Source organism: Mus pahari, chromosome 5 (assembly GCF_900095145.1).
Source record: "Mus pahari chromosome 5, PAHARI_EIJ_v1.1, whole genome shotgun sequence".
Lineage (NCBI taxonomy): Eukaryota > Metazoa > Chordata > Mammalia > Rodentia > Muridae > Mus > Mus pahari.
In genome coordinates this window covers 18,617,390-18,638,497 of record NC_034594.1, presented here as the reverse complement: position 1 = coordinate 18,638,497, position 21,108 = coordinate 18,617,390, and the positions used below count along the sequence as shown (strand labels likewise).

At 41.3% G+C, this 21,108-nt stretch overlaps 1 protein-coding gene across 2 annotated transcripts in view; it reads right to left on the bottom strand.

The window, feature by feature from the left end:
* The window catches only part of Eif5b (eukaryotic translation initiation factor 5B), a 49,465-nt gene that overhangs the window by 2,365 nt on the left and 25,992 nt on the right, over window positions 1-21,108 (bottom strand). The window contains exons 7-21 of one of the 2 annotated variants that reach the window (XM_021199205.1): window positions 20,003-20,101; window positions 19,237-19,326; window positions 18,345-18,419; window positions 16,192-16,448; window positions 15,098-15,205; window positions 14,752-14,862; window positions 11,719-11,786; window positions 10,594-10,735; window positions 5,936-6,067; window positions 5,311-5,493; window positions 4,875-5,036; window positions 3,934-4,065; window positions 1,501-1,632; window positions 1,329-1,405; window positions 1,074-1,238 (exon numbers count right to left, since the gene is read on the bottom strand). In XM_021199205.1, coding sequence (XP_021054864.1) covers window positions 1,074-1,238; window positions 1,329-1,405; window positions 1,501-1,632; window positions 3,934-4,065; window positions 4,875-5,036; window positions 5,311-5,493; window positions 5,936-6,067; window positions 10,594-10,735; window positions 11,719-11,786; window positions 14,752-14,862; window positions 15,098-15,205; window positions 16,192-16,448; window positions 18,345-18,419; window positions 19,237-19,326; window positions 20,003-20,101 — 1,933 coding nt within the window. The remainder of the gene's footprint in view (window positions 1-1,073; window positions 1,239-1,328; window positions 1,406-1,500; window positions 1,633-3,933; window positions 4,066-4,874; window positions 5,037-5,310; window positions 5,494-5,935; window positions 6,068-10,593; window positions 10,736-11,718; window positions 11,787-14,751; window positions 14,863-15,097; window positions 15,206-16,191; window positions 16,449-18,344; window positions 18,420-19,236; window positions 19,327-20,002; window positions 20,102-21,108) is intronic. The other variant, XM_029539222.1, reaches the window with a different exon arrangement.

The window sequence follows — 21,108 nt, the reverse complement described above, 5'->3', positions numbered from 1 at the left end:
AAAAACCCCTCAAGCTCACCAATTCGATGAACAGAAAGCAAGTGTAGATGTGTGGATGAATGCCACAAAGCTCTAACCCAGTTCAAAGCTACGTCAAGGAACATGTTCATGCTCCAGCTAGATGATGATGCCTTGCCCCCAAAGGTAACATTCTGCTAACCATGTCCTGGAGTTTAGAACATGGGCAGAACTTGTTGACATGTCTGTCATGCACGTAGTCATCCAACTATATATTCCTCTTCTTCATATTCCTAGTGTTTTCAAAAAAAGCTACCACAAAGTTCCTGTCCTTGTCATTCATGTGCTGGAAGCACATTAGGACAATTTTAAGTCCTGAGCTTCTGTTTCCTAGGGAACTCTGGTAACCTCAAGACTTCCCAACCATATAGCAGTCCATGTAACTAAAGTACCCCCCCCCCCAATGTAATCATGCCCTGACTTGGCAGGGACGGGGGAAGTAAACCCATAAAAGCTCAACCTTTCCTGCAGCCTAGGATATTACTCCTGTACTCCAACTTAATAACTGCCCTGCTTTCTGAAGTACACTCTGCCAGTGTGGTTTGGTTGCCATAAGTATTGTTCTGTGTATGCACACCACACACAGTCTGCTTCTGACTGTTAGTCCCAACAAGCAGCCCAGAGGAGATGGCTTCCCCAATCACGGCCATCCTCTGCATCTGCTTTAGAGTACTCTACTCACACACTTACTGGTGCCTCTCTCAAGGATAAGGCCCAGGAGGAGGAAGCCTAGTTAAAGCCCTGCAGACTCCTCAGGTAGCATGGACACAACTACCTTGTAAGGTCTATAGAAGAGTGTCTTGGTCTCCCTCAGAATCCTCTGGCATGTTTTCTAGTTTACACAAAGGTGACCTAAACCCACCAAGTTGAAAATTCGAAATTAAAAGGGCTCCTCTCTCCCACTGCCACCCTCTTACCACATGCATACACATACATAAACACACACAGGAATATTTGTTCCAGAAAGCAGCTCCTGGGTCATTACATATCACTTCAGAACACAGCTAATACTATTGTCTGCATTCTTATCAAAGTAAATAAAAACACCAACTTACTTAAATTCTTCTTGTTTTTGTTTTTTGTAGTCTTGTCTGTATTTTGTAAAGGCATCAAATAAGTGATAAATAATTTCTGCACTAAAGATTCTAACTCCCAAACTATCAGCCATCTCTTGTGCGTCCCGTTCAATTCTTACATCAAAGGCCAAAATTACTGCATACCTGAAACATGGGAACATCAAAGATCATTCAGTGAGAAGGAGTAAGTCACACTAAAGAGCCTGGAGACAATCACAGGCAGAGAGTACTTACTGGGGATCATGTTCCAACATCACTGAAGCCTTCATAACGTCCTTTTTATGGACTGGGCCAATGTTAATTCCCGCATACTGTAAAAGAGTTTCCAGGTTTACCTGCATGCATCAGGTAATTGTAACAATCCATCATGACCACCATATGCTTACAAAGCTGGGTAGCTACTTACTGGCACCTCTGATGTTTTCAGAAATTCAAGAAGAGCTTCCAAAGAGCCCAGTGTAGATGCCTGGACATAAACTCCTTTTTCTTCTAGTTTGATAGCATTTAGTGTCTGCTTTAACTCATGGATCAATTCATCCTTGAAAACATCAAACATGACAAAGTACACCTTTATCTTCATCCTAATATTAACTTTCACCCACCTGAAAGCATTGGATTAGGGCATAGCAGTCTGTTGTAGAAGAGAGACTGGCATAAGCCACCCTACCCTATTCTAATGCATTTCATCTCTGCCTTACGCTAATGGAAAATATACTAAATCTCTGCAGCACTTAGTAAAGAGAGTAGATGACTGGGAAGAATGCCATCCTTCATGAGGATCACTCAATTGTGTGGCAACCCCAAGCCTCGAATGTTACCGAACTCATCATCTCACTGGAGATAAATCCACTGCACACTCAGGCCTGAGGTAGTATATTCTCTTAATGACATGACCCGATTCTGCCTAAATACTGAAGGTGGCTTACAGGCCTGTATGCCTGGCAGCAAACAACAGTTCTATTTTCTCTTTGGCAAGCAAATAAACTATGACTAGAGTCTGCTTTTCATTGGATATGGGCCAACTGATCTTATTAAGGGATCTGAAATTAAAACAGCCAGTGGCATAACCCCAGCACATAGGAGGTTAAAGCGTGAAAACGGCAAGTTCAAGATCAGCTTGGACAGCACTACAAGTCTAAGGCCAGGCTGAGCTACATAGAAGACTTACAATGCAAAACTGAAATAAACATACCAAAAACAGTGTTTATGTCTGTGTGTGGGTGCAAGTGCGTAAGTGCTGTGTCCTTAGAGGCCAGAGGCACTGGATCCCCCTAGAGCTACCAGATGTGAATACTCGATCCAATGTGCTCTTAAATGCTAAGCCATCTCTCCAGACCATTTACTTTTAAAGGGCTTTTGGCCTTTTCTTCCCACATTTGAAATGTGGTTTTATGAAGCCTGCAGTCACCTTGAATTACCAGTGCAATCAACGACAGCCACAGCTTCTGCTCTAACTCCCTCCACCTCCCAGGCACTGGATCAGTCACACACTGCTCTACTTGGTTTTATGCAGTGCTGAGATCCAACCCAGGGCTTCATGTGTGCAAGTATACTAACAACTGCTGCTTCCCAGTCATTGGCCTGGGTTTTTTAAATTAGGAAAATGAACATTTAAAATCATGCACATAAACTTATACAACTTCATGATAGTACAAACAAATAATTTGAAAGAAACCACTTTTCTGAAAAAGGACAGTAGATGGCCTTTACAAGATGTCTATTTCAGTGAGCATCCCTACCACTTTACAAAACACTGTGGAAAGGAGAACAGCAGGCAAGAGGATGTTTGATAAAGCCTCAAGGAATGGGTTATATTGACCCAAAATAATTATGTAACACACACACACACACACACACACACACACACACGTTTTAAAACTTAGATTTATGAGTATGAAAGCCTGGCTTGCATGTATTATGTGCATCATATGCATGCCTGGTGCCCATTGAGGTAAGGAAGAGGAGTGAGATCCCTGGAACTGGAGTTGGAGATAGTTGGGAGTCACCACATGGGCGATCCTCTATAAGAGTATCCTTTCTAAAGGCCTGCAGGCCATCTTTAGTGGCACAATCAGACCATGTCCCTGATACCTCAACAGTATGACTAAACAGGACCCACACAACATTACTTCCATACTTACATATGTGTGCACACACAAACACAAGAGTCCCATCCAGCAGTGGTGTCTATGAACTACAACAATGGTAAGATGTCCCTAAAAGTTTATAGTAGTGACTGACATCTATACAGTGGTGGTAAGTAAACAAGAGCTGTCTAAGGGGACTAGGCCCACTCAGCAGTAGGGAACTCAGTACTGAAACCCTAGCCACCCACCGAGAAGATCACGTCCAGACCAGCATCATTCCTAACTGCATTCTAATGCACATCTGGGGTTCACAGTAAGTCTCACCTCACATCAAACAAGTTTCAGGCTAGTAGAGAAATCATGGTAAGTCTTAATTCAGAGATCAATGGATCATGGGAACCTAGCCTCAAAAGGATACATGTACAGTGTAACCACTGCCTGCACCCAAGCTCTGGGAACATCACAGAACAGGGTGTAAAGATTGTACGAGCCAGGATAAGGAAGTCTGCTTTAAGACTGTGCCTCCTATAAATGACAGGAATTTACACCCATGATGCCTCAACAGTATGGTTAAACAGGACCTGAACAATCCCAATACAATAGACTTGATTATGACAAAGAGACATCTCTAGGTAAAAAAAGATGTATGGCTAAAGCACAAAGATGATGAATTCAAGGTTAGACGGGGCTACTGAGAGGGAAACTGGTTCGTCTCAACAGCATTGGAAAAAAAAAAAAGCTAATGAACTTACTTTGAGAACTGGGATTTCATCATCCTTGTAGGCCACTAGGAGAGGTAAACCAGCCAGTGTTTTCTCAAGGTCTTTCCCAAGAATCTTCACTCCCTGAGCTGCTTCGACTTCTTTATGCTTTTCATATTGGTTCTAGAGAAAAAAAGTTTCCATTGAATTTCTCAAAAGTGGTAGCACTGATTTATTTTGTGACCATATGGAGAAAGAGTTCTTAAACTCTGCACATGAAACAATACCCACAGCACAGTCTGTTTCTCAAAATAACACAGGAAAGGGAAGTCAGAAGATACTGCAACACATAAAAAGTAAAAACAGAACTATTCAGAACTACAAAATCTATGGAAAAAAATGGGACGGTGAAAGGGAGAGGATAAACAAGGAATAAATACAAAGCTCTGCTGGCAGAGGTGAGTGAGCCAACTGCAGTCAGCTACGCCTACCAGGACAGAGGAAGGAGAAAGGGATGTGGCTCAGAGCAAGCACAGATGTCAGACTGAAAGATGGAGGATTCTAACTCCTGTTGGGGCAACAGTGAGATCTGTCCTGCACACACTGGGAAAACAGGCCCAAGTTAGCAGAAGGTGCACAAAGAAGTGTACTTTCCATGCCCGCAGAATGGACAGCACAACCAAGTCACAGAGTGGATTATAAATTGGAGGTGCTTTTCAGTTAAGAAGGGGCAGGGGCAGCACCAAGAATGGCTCCACTTCTACAGGAAAACTCTGTTAGTCATGACTCTCCATGCAGCACCCAAGGCTGTCTAGCCTTAGGAAGTCCTAGTAACCTGACTACCCATGTCCACTTCTGCAGTAACACAGGGACAGGGACAGGGACAAATGTGTGCTGTGTGTTACGCCAAGCAGCCCTCAGAAAGACAGAATGGCATCTGTAGATATAAGCATTGTGAAGTCCCCATGTCCACGCCCGCCACCTTGGCTTACCTTCACACGTAATTCCTTCATAGGAGGAGGTAAAAGGAGGCCTCGAATCTGAGTGACAATAGGCCCTTCTACTCCAGGGACAATGATTGTATCCCCTTCCTTCAAACGTCCATTGATCAATATGACATCTATTGTTGTGCCCATTCCTGGGAGAGCTTTAACCTGTTTTCAAACAAACAACACACACACACATATAATATACACACGTATAATATACACATACATACACACACATATATATATATATATATACACATACATATAGATATAGATAGATATAGATATAGATATATCTGATATAGATAGATATCTATATCTATCTATCTATCTATCTATCTATCTATCTATCTATCTATCTATCTATCTATCTATATCTAAAAGCAGTGTATATCCACTACTAAAGGGGTGTAGAGTGGGAAGGAAGCCTGATGATTACCTCCATGACTTGTGCTCTCAGCTCTTCACAGTGTGCAAGCCTCTTGCTCAACATGGTTTGAGTTAACTCCACAAGAAGGTAGATGAGACTCCCCATGCCATCACCAGTATGTGCAGAGGTAGGTACCAAGGACACGAAAGTGCGGGGATCTTTATTCTCATAAAACAAAGCAGCATTCAAACCCTAGAAGCGAGAGCAGTACAGAGCACTGTTAACAGAAGGGCCAGGCCTAGTTATTTTTAAATTCCACAAATACACCCAGAGAAACGAAGTACCGCTGGTCAGTAAGTAAGTGCTTATCTGAACACTCAAGCCCTGCATTAAACAAAAACCCCTAAACGAACACAATCCAGAAATAACTGTATAGACATTTAGAGAAAAAGGAAAACACAATTTCTAAATCAGTGTAGTTTATGAGAATGCTCGGCTGCAGAGAGAGAGAGCTGTCAAACCCAGTGTCTGGTGTTAAAAATGGAAAAGTCAGACAGAAGGCTCAGGAAGGAAGATCAGGGGTTTAACACCAGCCTGCAAACAGCAAAACCCCATCTCAGAGAAACTGACAATAAAACAGCAAAACACAGGAGAGTGAAAAAAGTACCCAGCTGAGAGGGGACATCCTCCCTACCTGCTGTGCAAATTCTACAATAATGGCCTTTGCACGCTCCTCAAATTCATCCTTTGTATTCTTCTTCTGCTTTTTTAAAGTAACAGCCACATCAGAATCAGGACTCTTCTTCCAATCATATAACCTGTCAATCTGGAAAACATTTATCAGAAACATTTCAAAAATCCAACATTGAAGGTTATAAGCTCCTAATTTGTTTCTGTTTGTGTATGTGCGTGCACACACACACACACACACACACACACACAGTGTAAAGAATTCAGGCATTTTCTTGTACAAAAGGCCCCCTTTAGAGTCTGTGCAAATGAAGCTCTCAAATGAGACACTGCTGAGGTGGCATGCTGTCCATTTTAGCCTCCAGTGAGTTGGTGTAAACCTGCTTTCTGCAGAACAGAAGGTCCTAGAATGATCCTGTGAACACTGACAGATAGGCAAGGACTAATGACAAGTGCCAGTCAGTATTACACAGTAACTGTTTCCTTGCTCAATCTAGAAATAATCAGTCTGACTAGTTAATAATAAGAGACTGTATCACCTCAGTTGTCAATCTGTGGGATATTTCAGGTGAAGGAAATGCAACTGCAAACAGAAATCAATACCCTGAACCCACAAATCTATCCAATCATGCATCAATTTAAAAGATACTAATTTTGTTTATCCATATCTCCCCTGTGAGTGCGAGAATAAGAGAAGGAATTAATCACTAAATAATGACAGTGAGTGTCACCTGACAGCGAGCCCACACTGACAAGGTAAGGAAGCAGATTTCTCTGTCACTAAGAGAAAGCTCAATTAAGGAGGAACAGACCCGAGATGACTGTTAGGATCAAATTACTGCCTGAGGGCTTTAAAATAACTTCTGAAAATATACTCAGCATTTGTTCTAACTTTGACAAAAAGGCAAAAAGAAAAAGGGTTAATGTTTGTAGAACTGAAGGAAAACCTGAGATGATCTAAAAACCCAATTTTACTTGAAAAAGAAAAGTAAGTGATCTTGAAGACCGAGCACTGAGAGGCAGCAAAACAGCCTACAGGAAAATATGACTGGAGGGGGAACACTCCGCTTTAGTTCGTTTATCACGTGACATTAAGTAATAAATTTAGTAGAGAATATCTGAACAATCACCAATAAAGATAAAGACTAGATGAACACTAATATAATTCAATACAACTCAAATATGATAAAACTAAATTATTACACAATCACACTGATAAAATTCTAAAAAGGAGGAAGTCTTAAAAGTAAGCAATATAAAAAACATGCAGAGTAACAGGAAAAGATGGAAGCAGAAAGCAACAAAAGACGGAAAACATTTAAGGAAAAAAAGTAGAATTCCTTAACAAGTGAAAATACCTTCAAGAATGAAGGTTTTTGAAATAACACATTTTTGTCATTAAAAAGAAAGGTAACAGAACTTTGTTACCATTTGGTTATTAAAAAAAAAAAAAAAAAAAAAAGACAGTTTTAAGGACAACCTGAACCAAAATGATACTGGCAGGAAACTGAGTTCTGGAGAAGGTAGGAGAATGATCCAGTGGTGAATGGGGTATGACAGTCCAAGATGGGTTCTGCTGTTTTACAGTTTTAATATTTATTCTTATAGTTTTGTCTGTGTGAGGGTGTGCACACGAGCGCAAGGGCCTGAGGAGTGCGGAGATACACTGCAGCTGGAATTACAGGATGTTCCAAGCTGCCCAACACGGTGCTGTTGGGAGGTGAACTTGGGTCCTGTGCAAAAGAGCACCCGACTGCTTTTCCGAAGGTCCGGAGTTCAAATCCCAGCAACCACATGGTGACTCACAACCATCCGTAACAGAAATCTGATGCCCTCTTCTGGAGTGTCTGAAGGCAGCTACAGTGTACACAGATATAATAAATAAATAAATAAATCTTAAAAAAAAAAAAAAAAGACGTATTTTAAAAAAAAGTGCTTTAAACTGAGCATTTAAAGTAAAAATAAGAAATTGTGGGTTTATAATAAATAAGGGAAAAAGGAACAAAAGCAAAAAGGAAAGGAGACAGGAACTCCTGTAACTTAAAAGGGATGTAGAACAGAGTGAAGAACACGCAGACTGCACACCTAAAGCAGCCTTGGGGCAAAATACACAGGAAGAGCTCAGTCAGTGCTGACAGTGAGGTGTAGTACTGAGAAACTGCCAAGTGCTGTCAAGCAGAGGGAAGCAAACAAGCTCACGTGAGATACATAACGTCAAACAGAGCACCGTGCCGACCGACAGGGGCAACGGATGCCGACCAGTGAGATGCCTTAGCTCAGACTGAAAGATTAGTGCTTTGGACAAGTTAAGACAAACACTGTCTGAAAATAACGCATCTTGAAAGTAATAACAAGGCAGAAGACAATAAAGATGATCATACACTCCTAAGGAAAGGGAAGTAGCCACACACTGCCACAGAAGATTTGAGGGTAAAGACAAAGGCAATGTGTCAAGGAGCCTCACTAATCTGAAGTGCTGTGTACACCTTAATCAGATCCCTTCAGAGTACACGGAGCAAAGCTACAGGCAAACGAGCGAAGCAGCGCGACGGGAGACGCAGGCCCTCTGCAAGAGTCTATCAGAGTCTCCGGCACTGGGAAGAAGACAGAAGAAACGAGTGACAGTACACATCACCAAGCTGAACAAAGTCACCAACAGATTGTCAAGAAACATCACACAACAAGGCTGGTCACAGGAGACTACTGAAACAGCCAGAGATAATGTCCTCTGATCACAAGGCAATTAAAAAGTATCTGGACCCATCCCCCTTAAAGTAAGGAACAGATCAAGGACAAACACAAGATGATCAAAATATTTTTTCCTAAAAAAAAAAAAAAAAAAAGTAAGCATTGCTTAGAATGGAAGCTGGACATTGTGGCACTTATAAGCAGTCAGGAGGATCGACGCCAACTCAAGGTCAGCCAGGGGCTCCTGAGGGATGCTGTTTTAGCACTGAGCAACGCCCATCGCTCCTTTTGGTTGCTGTTGTTTTTAAAGACACCTACACTCATGTACACACATACGCAAAGGTGTGCAGAGGTCAGTTTTTAAAAATGAAAGGAATCGGGGGCTGGTGAGATGGCTCAGTGGGTAAGAGCACCCGACTGCTCTTCAGAAGGTCCGGAGTTCAAACCCCAGCAACCACATGGTGGCTCATAACCATCCGTAACAAGATCTGACTCCCTCTTCTGGAGTGTCTGAAGACAGCTACAGTGTACTTACATATAATAAATAAATCTTTAAAAAAAAAAAAAGGAAAGGAATCCCAATGCAACAAAAGGTAGTTCTTTCAAAGACACAAATTTACTAACTGATGTCCAGGTATGATGGCACACACACAGAGGCCGAGGCAGGAGAATTACAAATTCAAGTCTAATCTGAACTCCGTAGTGACATCATAACTCAAAACAAGCCAAATCCCAAAATACACCCAAAACAATGCTAGCCAGGTTGTACAGAAACTCTAGAACACAATTCTGTTAAAAAGGCAAAATGATTCTCTTTGAAAAAAATTCCTCACAGAACTGAACATCCATCCATACAGCTGATGCAACAATTCTTCTATAACTGTTCATTTAAAGCAAACAAAAATAAATGACTATATATAAATATCCATAGCTACACTGCTATAAGTAACTGGGAACTACAATCCATCTATGCTACATTAGGAACTTACCCAAGAGTGGTGTTACTAGAGAATGGAACATTATCCTGTTATCCTAAGCTAAAAGTGTTACAGCTTATCTAACAACTCGCAAAGAAGGGAGATGGCTGTGACAGCAGGACACACTGACACTGGAAAGAGCACACACCACAGTCCTACCAGAACTAGTACAGAGACAAAGGAACGATACTGTAAAGTCAGCATGTGCCTGGGTTAGAGGGACTGCATTCTGGAGAGTGACAATTCAGAATTGTTTACACAGCTTTCATGTTACACTAGATTTCTATCTTGTTTTAAAACTTAGCATATATTAATTGTATAATAATGAGCACCTTATTTTCATACACATATATAAACAAATCCACCATCCCTATTTCCTTGTCTCTCCTCTCTCTTGATTCTCTTCTTCCTAAATAGTTCCTCCTTTTATTTTTGCTTTTTAGAAATTAAATCAAGAGTCAATACATGAGATGAAAAGTAGCACTTCTATGAATCTGGCCTCCTAACATGGTGCTCGGCTCCATCCATTCCCGAAAGTGGCATCTTTTCACTCTTCTTCAGATGACTGGCTGTCCTCCACATTGACTAAACTCAGCCTTGCGCATGTCACACAAGCATTCTACCAAGTCACATCCCTAGTCCGCTCTTCCTTACGAATGAATGCTCCATTTTGCACATACGGCTTATTTTCTTTATTCACTCTTCTACTAATGGGCTTCTAGGCTTAGTGTACACACACACACACACACAATGAAATATTCTTTTAAGTCTTCCTAGTCTAACACAGGATGAAGAGATGGTGCTCAAAAGCTCATACTGCCTTGCAAGTTCTGTTCCCACAGCCACGTGGCCGCTCACAAGCACTGTGAGTCACTGTCTTCAGGAGTCCTTAGAGACCAAGATTCCCATGTGTACAAATCCACACAAGGACACACACTTTAATAAAAAAAAATGAAACAAATCTTAGAAAGAAAAGTATTTTCAGATGAGTGCTTACCTTATTAAGTGCAACAATGAAGGGACACTTTTTAGATTTGAGAATGTTGATTGATTCAATTGTCTGGGGCTCTAAACCATGCATAATGTCAACAACTAAAATAGCAATGTCACAAAGAGAGCTTCCTCTGTTTCTCAGGTTACTGTCAAAGGAAAAAAAAAAAAAAAAAGTGTAAGTGGAGGTCTTTTTGTTATTTTTCCTAAATTTAAATGTTTAATTTCTTTGTAAAGCCTAAAGAGACAGAAGAAAACAAGTGCAGTCTCTCTGGTTCTGCAGGGATTGACTGGCCATGAGCAACACACAGATACCTAAATCACAGTGATAAATCTGGTTTGCAATATGGACCACACAATCCTCTCACATGTGCACTGCATCACCTCTAGGATAGATACACAGGCAGCACTGCCATCTCTCACCCCAAAATACAAACCCAACCCTTCTAAGACAGATACTGAATTTCAGACTTTTAGGATATTTGGCTGGGAAGTACATGTCCACTGCTAGGCACAGCTGGGAAGGGGGCTCAACTGGACACCAGTGAGCATGAGTGTTGTGTGAATAGGCCTTACACATGCAGTCGAGGGTGACAACAAGGGGAGTCTGGCTGTAGCTGGCATGAATGTGACCTTCCTCAGCTGTCCCTGAACCTCAGGGTGTACCCTGGATGAGCGGGGCATGCAGAAGTGCAGGCAGCTGTGTATTAAGGACTCCCACTATCCCTTAAGTTGCCAGACACTCACCTAACAGACACGAAAACTGAGCCTGCTGGGATAAGCTAATGCCACAAGTTCCTCTAAGAGGGTGTGTGTGTGTGTGTATGTGTGTGTGTGTGTGTGTGTGTGAATGTAGTGAAGTGAAAACCATATTCCCTTTGTAATAGTCTGTAGAAATTAGAACAGGAATTCATGAAGAAGTCTTCTTACACAGAAGTGATGCTCTTTCAAATTATAAATCACGTCTTCTATAGAAACCAAGAAAGCACAGGAAACATTACAAAACCATTGATGATCAGAAGAGTAATTCTGATACTGCAGATACCAAGGAACTATTCAGAGTTACTGACTACACGCTGGTGTTCTGGCTCACCGAGCTAAGTCGTGTCTGATAACAAATGCTCAGTCTTACCTGAAAGACTCGTGTCCAGGAGTGTCAATAATCAGCATCCCTGGGATCCGGACATTCTCTCTGTCAAACTAGGAATGGAAGAGAGAGATGCAGAGTCTAAGAGCGGTCAAAACAATGAAAGCTTCTTTACAAAACCATTTACCAAAGCGTGACCACACCACTGCTTCCTTTTTCTAAAGAATAATCTTAAAACGGGGTCAAACAGGACAATGTTTAATAGTCTCTTTAATATCAAAGTTTTGTAGAGACTGAAGATGGTTCAGTACTTAAGAGCACGCACTGATCTTACAGAGGATCCAAGTCTGATCCCAGGGGTCAGTCACATCAAGCAACTCCAGCTACCCACAGTTAGCCTCTCACAGGCAGCCACACACATAAAAATAAGTTTTACGGAAAAAGTTGTATGTAAGTAGTTTAAATAAACCTGATTCAAATGGCAGAGAAGAACAGTCATCTATCTGCATTATCTACAAAAGCTGACTTGGTGTGTGTGCGCGTGCCCGTCTGCATGCCTTTAGCCCAGCACTCAGTGGGCAGAGGCAGGCAGATCTACAGAGTGATTCCAGGACAGCAAGGGTTACACAGATTTAACATGTCTTAAAATACAAAAATAGCAAAAAGAATTTGACTTAATATCTACAGAATTTATCTGAGGGCTGGATGGTTCAGTGGTTAGAGGCATTTCCAACACAAGCCTGCCAACTACTGAATTTGGTCACCAGATCTCATGATCTCATGGTGGAAGGAGAGTGACTCCTGAAAGTCGTCCCCGCCATGGCATGTGCATACCTACATACAGACACACCATAAATGACACGTATCTGGCCCAATTTTAAATAAATCTAAAATACCAAAGCTACCTCAAAATTATAGTTTAATAGTACTAACCAAATGGATCAAAAGTGTTAATAAATGCACATCCTGCTTTAAATACAAGCATTTGATTACCTGAACAATGTTCTTGAATACAATCATTTACTAATTCCTTCATTTACCCACTCAAACAGTCTACAGTGTAGGTGGTGAATTCAGGCTCTGGACAGCCACGGCCAACATGCTAGCAGTGATGTACGTCCACAGCCCTTGGAGTTTGAGTCTTAATATAAATTTCAGGCTGGCCTCCAACATGCAATCTCCCTGCCTCAACCTCTCAAGTGCTAAATTAAGAGCATGTACCAGCACACCCAGTAAACATCACATGCCTTTTGACCACAATGATCCAGAATCACAACCTGTTTTATGGCTCTGTGTTTTCCTGCTCCTCATCTATGTCACAGTGATTGAAATGCATGAGGTTTCAAATCTATTTTTGTCTTAAATGAACATGTATTAGGAATTGTATTGTTTCTACTTCAGTGCCTTGAAGATGAAAAGTAAACCACAGATCTCATACTAGCTGTACAGAGAGCTACAGCTCAGGCTTCATGTTAAGTTTGATCTTTATGGACCAAAACACAGGAGTTCACTGTTAGAACCATCCAATGAGTAACACACAAGTTCTTACTCAAAGGTGCTGGAAAGAGGACTCATGGTCAAGAACAATGGCTGCTCTTCTAGAGCATCCAGGTTTGGGCCCCAGCACCCAAATTGGGTGGCTCATCATGACCACCTGTAACTCCAAGTGATTCAACTGCTTCTTAAAAAACATACAACTAAAAAATATATATATATATATTTTTAACTAAGGAAGTATGAATTTAAAATGCAGTGAACTATCTAATGTGGGCTAGGGCTGTCTAATGTGTGCGAGCATGAGGACATGATTCCAATGTCCTAAGCCTGCTGTGCTGGCATGGGAGATGTAAATAAGCAGCTCACACACAATTACGGTTAAGTGAGGCTTGGCACTTTGTGACTGCACAGCAACTGGAAGGCAGGCTCAGAGCTGCCTGGACTATAGGGGAATCCATAAAATCCATAAAACAGAGATTCTAAACAATATACTGCAAAAACAACACAATATTAAGTAACTGGAAAACTGGTCAAAGAAACCAACACCAAGATACAAAACGGCCAGATGTCTCATGAACAAACTTGTAATTATGCATGAAGTCACATACAAGTAATTGTTTTCACAAAAGCAAAATTGTTTTTACAAAAACCAAAAACGATCAAAAAACAGTGAACTAAGGCTTAGGTAACTAGCTTTAAGGCTTAGGTAACTAGTAAGGCTCTATTTACTTCCTCACAAGGTCACACAGGGTTTGTACTATGAGTCCCAGTAAGCTTTATACTTCCTTCATCATACTAACATTGAAAATGTGGGCACATCCAAGTAAGCAGAGAAAATATTCAGTTAACATATTTATATAATTTGGTTCAACTTTTCAACTCCTAGACAGCTCATGCTGGTCTGGACTAGGAACCTCAAACTGGACCTGCAGTAACCTTCCTTCCCCACACATCAACAGATCCTTGTGCACGGTAGGAAAGCACTGCCCACTGAGCGACCTTGCTTTCCCAGCAGAGTCCCTTATGTAACCGTGGCTCTTCTAATAGTCTCTTACTTACAAAAAGATCTGCCTCAGGAGCCCCTTAAGCCCCTGAGGCCTTGCACATATGTGTAGAGAGCAGCTTTTAAACATGAAGGGCTAAGAAGGGTAGTAAAACACAGAAAACAACAATGCAACTTCACAACAACGGGGCCTTGAGAAGCAGGGCAGGCAGCCGGCGGTCTAGAGCCAAACAGCAGCAGGTTATCTCAGAGTGCTAAACAGAGGGTCTCCAGCATCCTTATGACTATTAAGTAAATCCTTTGGGAATATACCCAAAGCTATGACAGTCAGCAGAAAGCCTGGGGCTTATAGGAAGAGTTTCTCATACCTGGTATTTCTACCAACATATTTGAAAAGCATATTGACTTATGACTTTGTTCTACTACTATAAAAACTTCATAAAATTGCTACCATGTTGGAACCTGAAATTCAGAGTAACCTGAATCTGTGTCCCTGGGCCATGCTCACTCATAATTGCCATTTGAGCTAAGAGGTGTTTCTTATGTCAACAAAACAAATAACGTATGAGGTAACTTACATTTTTAATCATCTTAGTTTGCTCATTAATAGCTTCAAGAGGAACATTTGTGGCACCAATCTGCTGTGTAATACCACCTGCTTCACCATCTTGCACATGTGTGTGACGGAGCTACGAAAAGACAGCAAAATGAGATTGGTATTTTGGCATGAAGAATTCCTTTGTAGGCAGAGTGGCTGTATTAGTGAGCCCAGACGAAAGCTCTCAGAACACATATCCGGGCCCCTCCCCCAGTCCCATTTACTCAGTTACAGAATTGCTGATGCCTTGACAGGCTGCCCAACTGCACCGCTGTGCAGAGGAGCTGCTTCTTGTTCACAGAACATTAATGCACATGTTCTCTTACCTTATCTAGAATTTTTGTCTTTCCTGTGTCTACATGTCCAAGCACACAGATGATAGGGGCTCTCAGCTTTTCTGTATTTACATTTTTACCATGTTCAAGCCGTCGTTTCTAGAAGGGATCACAAATTAAACACTGTGCGTCCTCTCCATTCTCTTAGATTATACCCCGCGCCTTGGTTAGCTGACCACACAGAACTGCTTTTACTTTATTTGCATTTTTTTGAGAAACAGGATCTCACTGAGCCCAGACTAAAGACAAACTCACCATGTAGTGATGGGGACCCTGAATTTCTGGTCCTCCTGCCTCCACTTCACTAGGGCTTGGCTGCCTGACCAATGAGCGCTACCACTTGAGCACTGAGCTACAGGTATGTGCCACTGTGTCCAGATGTTACCCGAGGGATGGGAATGGAATTCAATCCTATGTTTGAAGCAAGCACTTTATCTACAGTCATACCTCCAGTCCTTAAGCTACACTTTATTTTACATTTAACTGACAGAATTTTTTTAATCTCTTGAAGCTGATGGTAGTAAATAGGAGAAGTGCAAACAGGTAAGCAGGCACATGCACTTACTACAAAAAAGCATATGCTTGCAATCCTAGCACTGAGGGGACAGATGCAGAAGAATGGAGTCAAGGCCAGTCTAGGCTACCAGATCCTGTCTTCAAAGGAATGAAAACATAAAAACTAGACAGAAAGAAAAAATAAGCAAAGAAGCTTTATCAGCACTCCAGATTTCAAAAACTGAGATCAGGTGCGTACACCAGCCACTACGCACAGGCACAGGCAAGCGTCTGCCCCTTGAGAGCAACGCTCGACACATCACACATCTCTAAGCCACCACCCAACAGGATATTGATATCTGGAATAAATGAACAGACTCTGATGAAGCAGGCCCCATCCTGTCTAAGGGCAAAGGGATGCTCCCGGTTTAGAACAGTGTAAAAACACAGCTTGGTCCAACATTACAAAAACTGGAGAGATATTAGTCATGTTAATATTTGTTAAAGCACTGACTCTGAGCCTTTAGTTATACAAGCTAATGAGCACACAGGGCTGAAGAAGGAAGCAAAGACAGCGTGCCGACAAATACCTCAATTCTCCGTTTCGCTTTGTCGTACGCCCGCTCTTCTTTAGTCCGATCATCGTCGGAGTCGTACTCTGAGTCTGAGCTAGCGTCTTTGCTGGGCTTTGTGTCTCCGGCCTTCCCTGAGTCCTCCTCATCCCCATCGCTGCCCTCACTGTCCCCTTCCTCTTCCTCATCTTCACTCTCTTCTTCCTCCTCATCTTCTTCCTCCTCCTCCTCTTCCTCTGGGTTTTCTTCTACTTCTATGTGAATCATATTTCCTTCTTTGAGGAAAAACAAATTGATTTTAAAATAAAAGTTAACATCATAGATTTAAACTAAAAGAACAGAGACTACAAAGTATGGAAAAATAACAGTGAAATTATACTAACTACAGCAGTCACCCTACGCTTTGTCCCTGATAAATACCAAGCATTCATCTGTAGTCTGAAGACTACCGCCCAGCAGTGAGAGCTGAGGCCACTGCATGCCAGGACCCCGGGCAGGCTGACAGCAAGACAGCTCAGCTCAGCACAACACGGAGGCTGCTGTCCCTCACAGTGCTGTTTAGAGTTCTGGAAACAGACCTGCCAAGGCTGAGTCAGAGAGGGAGACGAAGGGAGGGATGAACCGGTGGACACTAGTCTCTAGTACTGTTAGTGGGGATAAAATCCTAGAATGGTATACCTTAGATGAAACAGGAAATAACAAACGAATGCACTGCCCACTGGCTCATCATCTAAAATGAAATAAGCCCATGCATCTGTTATTCAGATGCTAGTGTACTAGTGACTGAATACCCTTAATTTAAAAATCCCTGAAATTCTCCAAAAACAGTAATACTTGGCTTTTCTCTTTTGACACAAGGCTTCAATTTTCTGATTCAAAATAAACCAAAGATACTCAAGATCTTCTGCTAAAAAAAATAAAAATAAAAAATAAAGCTTGAAAAAACAGTAAGAAAAATGAAGCAAAAGGTGTTAAAAATTTCTTCTATCCAGAGAATACTTTACTATACATAAAAGAGGAAGGACAAACAATGGAAGTTAAAAAACAGAATGAAAAGAAAAAAAGGAATCGTATGCAAGCTGTAAAGCTGTAGGGAAAGAAGGCGGCACTGGACTCTTGGCATCGTAAATAAAATCAGGTCAGTCAGAGCACACACTCCTAGCATCCCAGCGTTCAGAGGCCGAGACATGAGCACACAGTTGAGGACATGGTTAGGCAGACGTCCTGTCTTTAAAAATAAAATGAGTTTATATGCATGGGTGTGCTCACATGTGAACAAACTCTCAGAATAAAAAAAAATCTTGAACAAAATAATCAGCAATTAGTGTTCTCAATTCGAAATCCAAGACAATAAAATTCTACAGATTAAACGGCTTCTATCAGATTTGAAAACAGAATATCTGAGCATGCACTGACTTGTAAGGCAAGAGCCATCATATTTCTATGGTGAGAAACAGAGAACCCCTGAGAAAGAAATGACTCAATGCCAGTAAAACTCCTGCCTAGCTAATGCAAAGCTCTGGGTTCACTGTCCAGCACACAGATATACATAAACACAAATGGAGGTGGGGTGGAAGAGAGGGGGGGGGAGAGAGGGAATATGAATCATGGAATTCCCTGGTCATCAGATTCTGTAGGTTAAAAACTCACTACGTAAAATATATAGGAAGAAAAAGCAAACCATAGTATAGTGAGTAAAACCCAGTAGGTAAAGTACATAAAACAAGAAAATAGACCATATTAACATTAAAACTTACAGAATTCAGTGAAACCCATGGTTAACTAAAAAATAAATAAAAAAAAGAAAGAGGAAGAGTCTCAAAAATCAGAAAAGTAAACATTTTCAAAAGTACACGAAAGAAAATAGTAAGAAATTACATTCAAAGAAAGGGGTTTTACTCATAAAAGACCAAAGTTTACATCTTATTCACCATGAACAGGGAGTACACCAATGTTTGCCTTGTGCTAGCTTTGGGTAGGTAAGCTTTAGAGACAAGCTAGGCATGCCATACTGTCTGGACAAATGCATTCTGGGTAGCTGTCACCTTGAAGGAAACCTTCTAAAAAACATCCAGAAATCAGGAACACACATGTGTATGGTCAGTGGGCGTGGCTGTATAATTCAGGACCACACATGTGGGCAGTAGGTGCCCTGGTATACTCAGAGTTACCTTTTTCTCTCTCCTCATCACTGGCCATAGCTTCCCAGTCATCTAACCCAGCATCTTCAGTGTCTTCCTCTTCCTCTGTAAGTACAAGGTGCTACGTAAGGCTCTGAAGAGTAATCTCACGCTTCCTTCCAGAAGTGTGACATTACGCTTGGACATAAAAAAGAATGATCCAGTTATGAAAGACTGTGTGGCTGTTTTCCTTGGGACTGTCTTTCCATGCACCTCGCAAGCTGTACGTTACAATGATTGACATTTCACTGTTCTAATCCAGTTTCAATATGCCATATTAGTTTAAAACCAGATCTTATGACTGAATAAACTAAATTAAAAACCTCAACCACAAAATATTTGGATTTTTTAAAGGATAAACAGATTCAGTTCTCTAAAACTTTCAACTCACACACGACATACAGAGTTTGTATTTTACTCTTAGCAGACTTATCTTTTAGAACAATGTTTAGATAAAAAAGAAAAGGCAAAGATTTTGCCAGCCCTTGTAGGCTGTGTACACATATGCATGGGTGCCTACACAATCCAATGTGTAAGCTGAGCACATTTAGATTAGTAAGTAGGAGGAAAGTTCTAGTTTCAAAATGTATGTTCATGGTTCTTAGAAACGATCTAAAGATATTTCCAATTTGCTCAGAGATTTTTGGCCCATGAATAAGAAAATTCGGGAACTCTTCAGTGTCTCTCACAGACATTTTACTGACACTACTAAAAAAGAAAAAAGCAGATTCAAGCATCACATTCATTTCATAATGGAAATGAAAAGAGATGGGCTAAAGAGAATGGAAGAAACCATGCAAGCCTGTAATCCACCTGGCTCCAAACTACTTCTGAGTAGTGAACACTAGCTAATAAGAACTCATAAAAACCTGATGCTACTGGCCTGGCTCAACAGAAGGTGGCGTTTCTTCCTTTTCCGGTACTCCTTGGTCCACAGCTTCCACAGGAGCACTTATTTCCAAAGTTTCCAATACTAAATAGGAGCAACAAAGTATATTAGCCACATTTGCAGTCTGTAATTTCTCTTCAAATATCCTGTTAGGAATAATAGGAATCCTTGATTCCTTTGATACCATTTATATAGAAAAATCACTTTTTGCTAAAGCAGAACACAAAAATCACAGGGCTAGCTAGAAGAAAATAATTTATATTTTGTTCTTTAGATGTAACAGTACCTATTCATGGAATAAAATGCAGATATTTCAATCTGAAGTATTTTTTGAAGCTATATCTTATTGTGTGAATATACATGCACACCTGTGTGTGGGTAGAGAAGGCACTGGATCCCTGGGAGATGTATCACAGGCATTTGTAGGACGCCCAGCTTGTTACCTGGGTGCTAGGATCCTAGCGCTGGTTCTTTAGGTGTTAGAGAGGAGGGCTCAGTAGCTAGAAGAGCACTCCTCTCTAACACCTAAGGTACTTTTTCTGTTGCCTCTCATTTGAATCAAGTGAGAATGACTAAAAAGTTAAGGAACAGTGGATAGAAAAATGCTGTGCTGGGCGCTGGGGAGGAAACCAAGTACAGGAGCACCTTTGGCTCCACAGGGCCTGAGCTGCCCAACATCCTACATCCATCCATGCTCACAGAGATGCTTTGTGCTGAAAGCTGTGACCCTCCTAAGGCTAAGGCTGCTTCGTACACGAACCTTCTTTACTCTCTAGCTGCTGTGGGGTTTTCTTCTTCTTCTTATCTTCATAAACTGGCCTTTTCTTTGGCAATGAGTCTTTTGATGGCACTTCAACACCTAAGCAGTAGGGAAAAGAGAGAAAAAGTTAAGGCTTATACAGTTATATGGTTTATTTGGTACTGGAGAGAGGGAATTTAAAATGAGGCATAGTAAGTAGCTCATACTTCTAACCCCAGCACTTTGGGAGGGTGAGGCAAGGAGACCACCTTATTGAGGATCTAGATCAACATGGGCTACATGGTGAGACTGTTTCATCTCAACACTTCCAAAACAGTAAAGGAGTTTAAAAGATACACACCCTAAAATATGAAAGGACATTCAGAGAGAAACCTATGGCTTCTTCCCGGGGTGCCTGTACATTCACATGTAAACACACTGAGGGCTAAGGATATGTGGACCTAGCAAGCAGCATGGCAAGGAAGCAGCAGAGCAGCTCTGACCCACGCATTGACTCAAACAGCCAGAGCTCTTTAGTCTTAAGTTCTCCAATCACACTGCTCAGCTGTTCTAAAAATGCCCAACAAGCACCGTCACCAGTCTGGCTCTTGCCATCAGAATGGATATGGGAGCCATCAGTACTTCATCTGTGCTTGTTTTATTTTAGACAGGATCATGCTATGTAGCCTAGGATAGTCTTGAACTCAAAGATCAACCATCTCTGCTCAAAAGTACTGGGATTTAGAAGGGACTGCCACCAAGCCCGTCCCAGCATCTCATCTGTAACTGCTGACTTACTGTATTATACAAGTTCATCAACCCATTTAACAGTTGAAGAGCTTCTGACCAAGTCTACAGTAATTACAAGAAAAGCAGATGTGAATATTTTCACACGGGCTTCTTTATGAGTTATCTCTTGAATGACTCGGAAGTTAAGTATGTGGTTAGTATTGTTCAAAACTGTCAGCTGTTCTTTTTTTTTAAAAAGATTTATTTATTTATTATATGTAAGTACACTGTAGCTGTCTTCAGACACTCCAGAAGAGGGAGTCAGATCTTGTTATGGATGGTTGTGAGCCACCATGTGGTTGCTGGGATTTGAACTCCTGACCTTCGGAAGAGCAGTC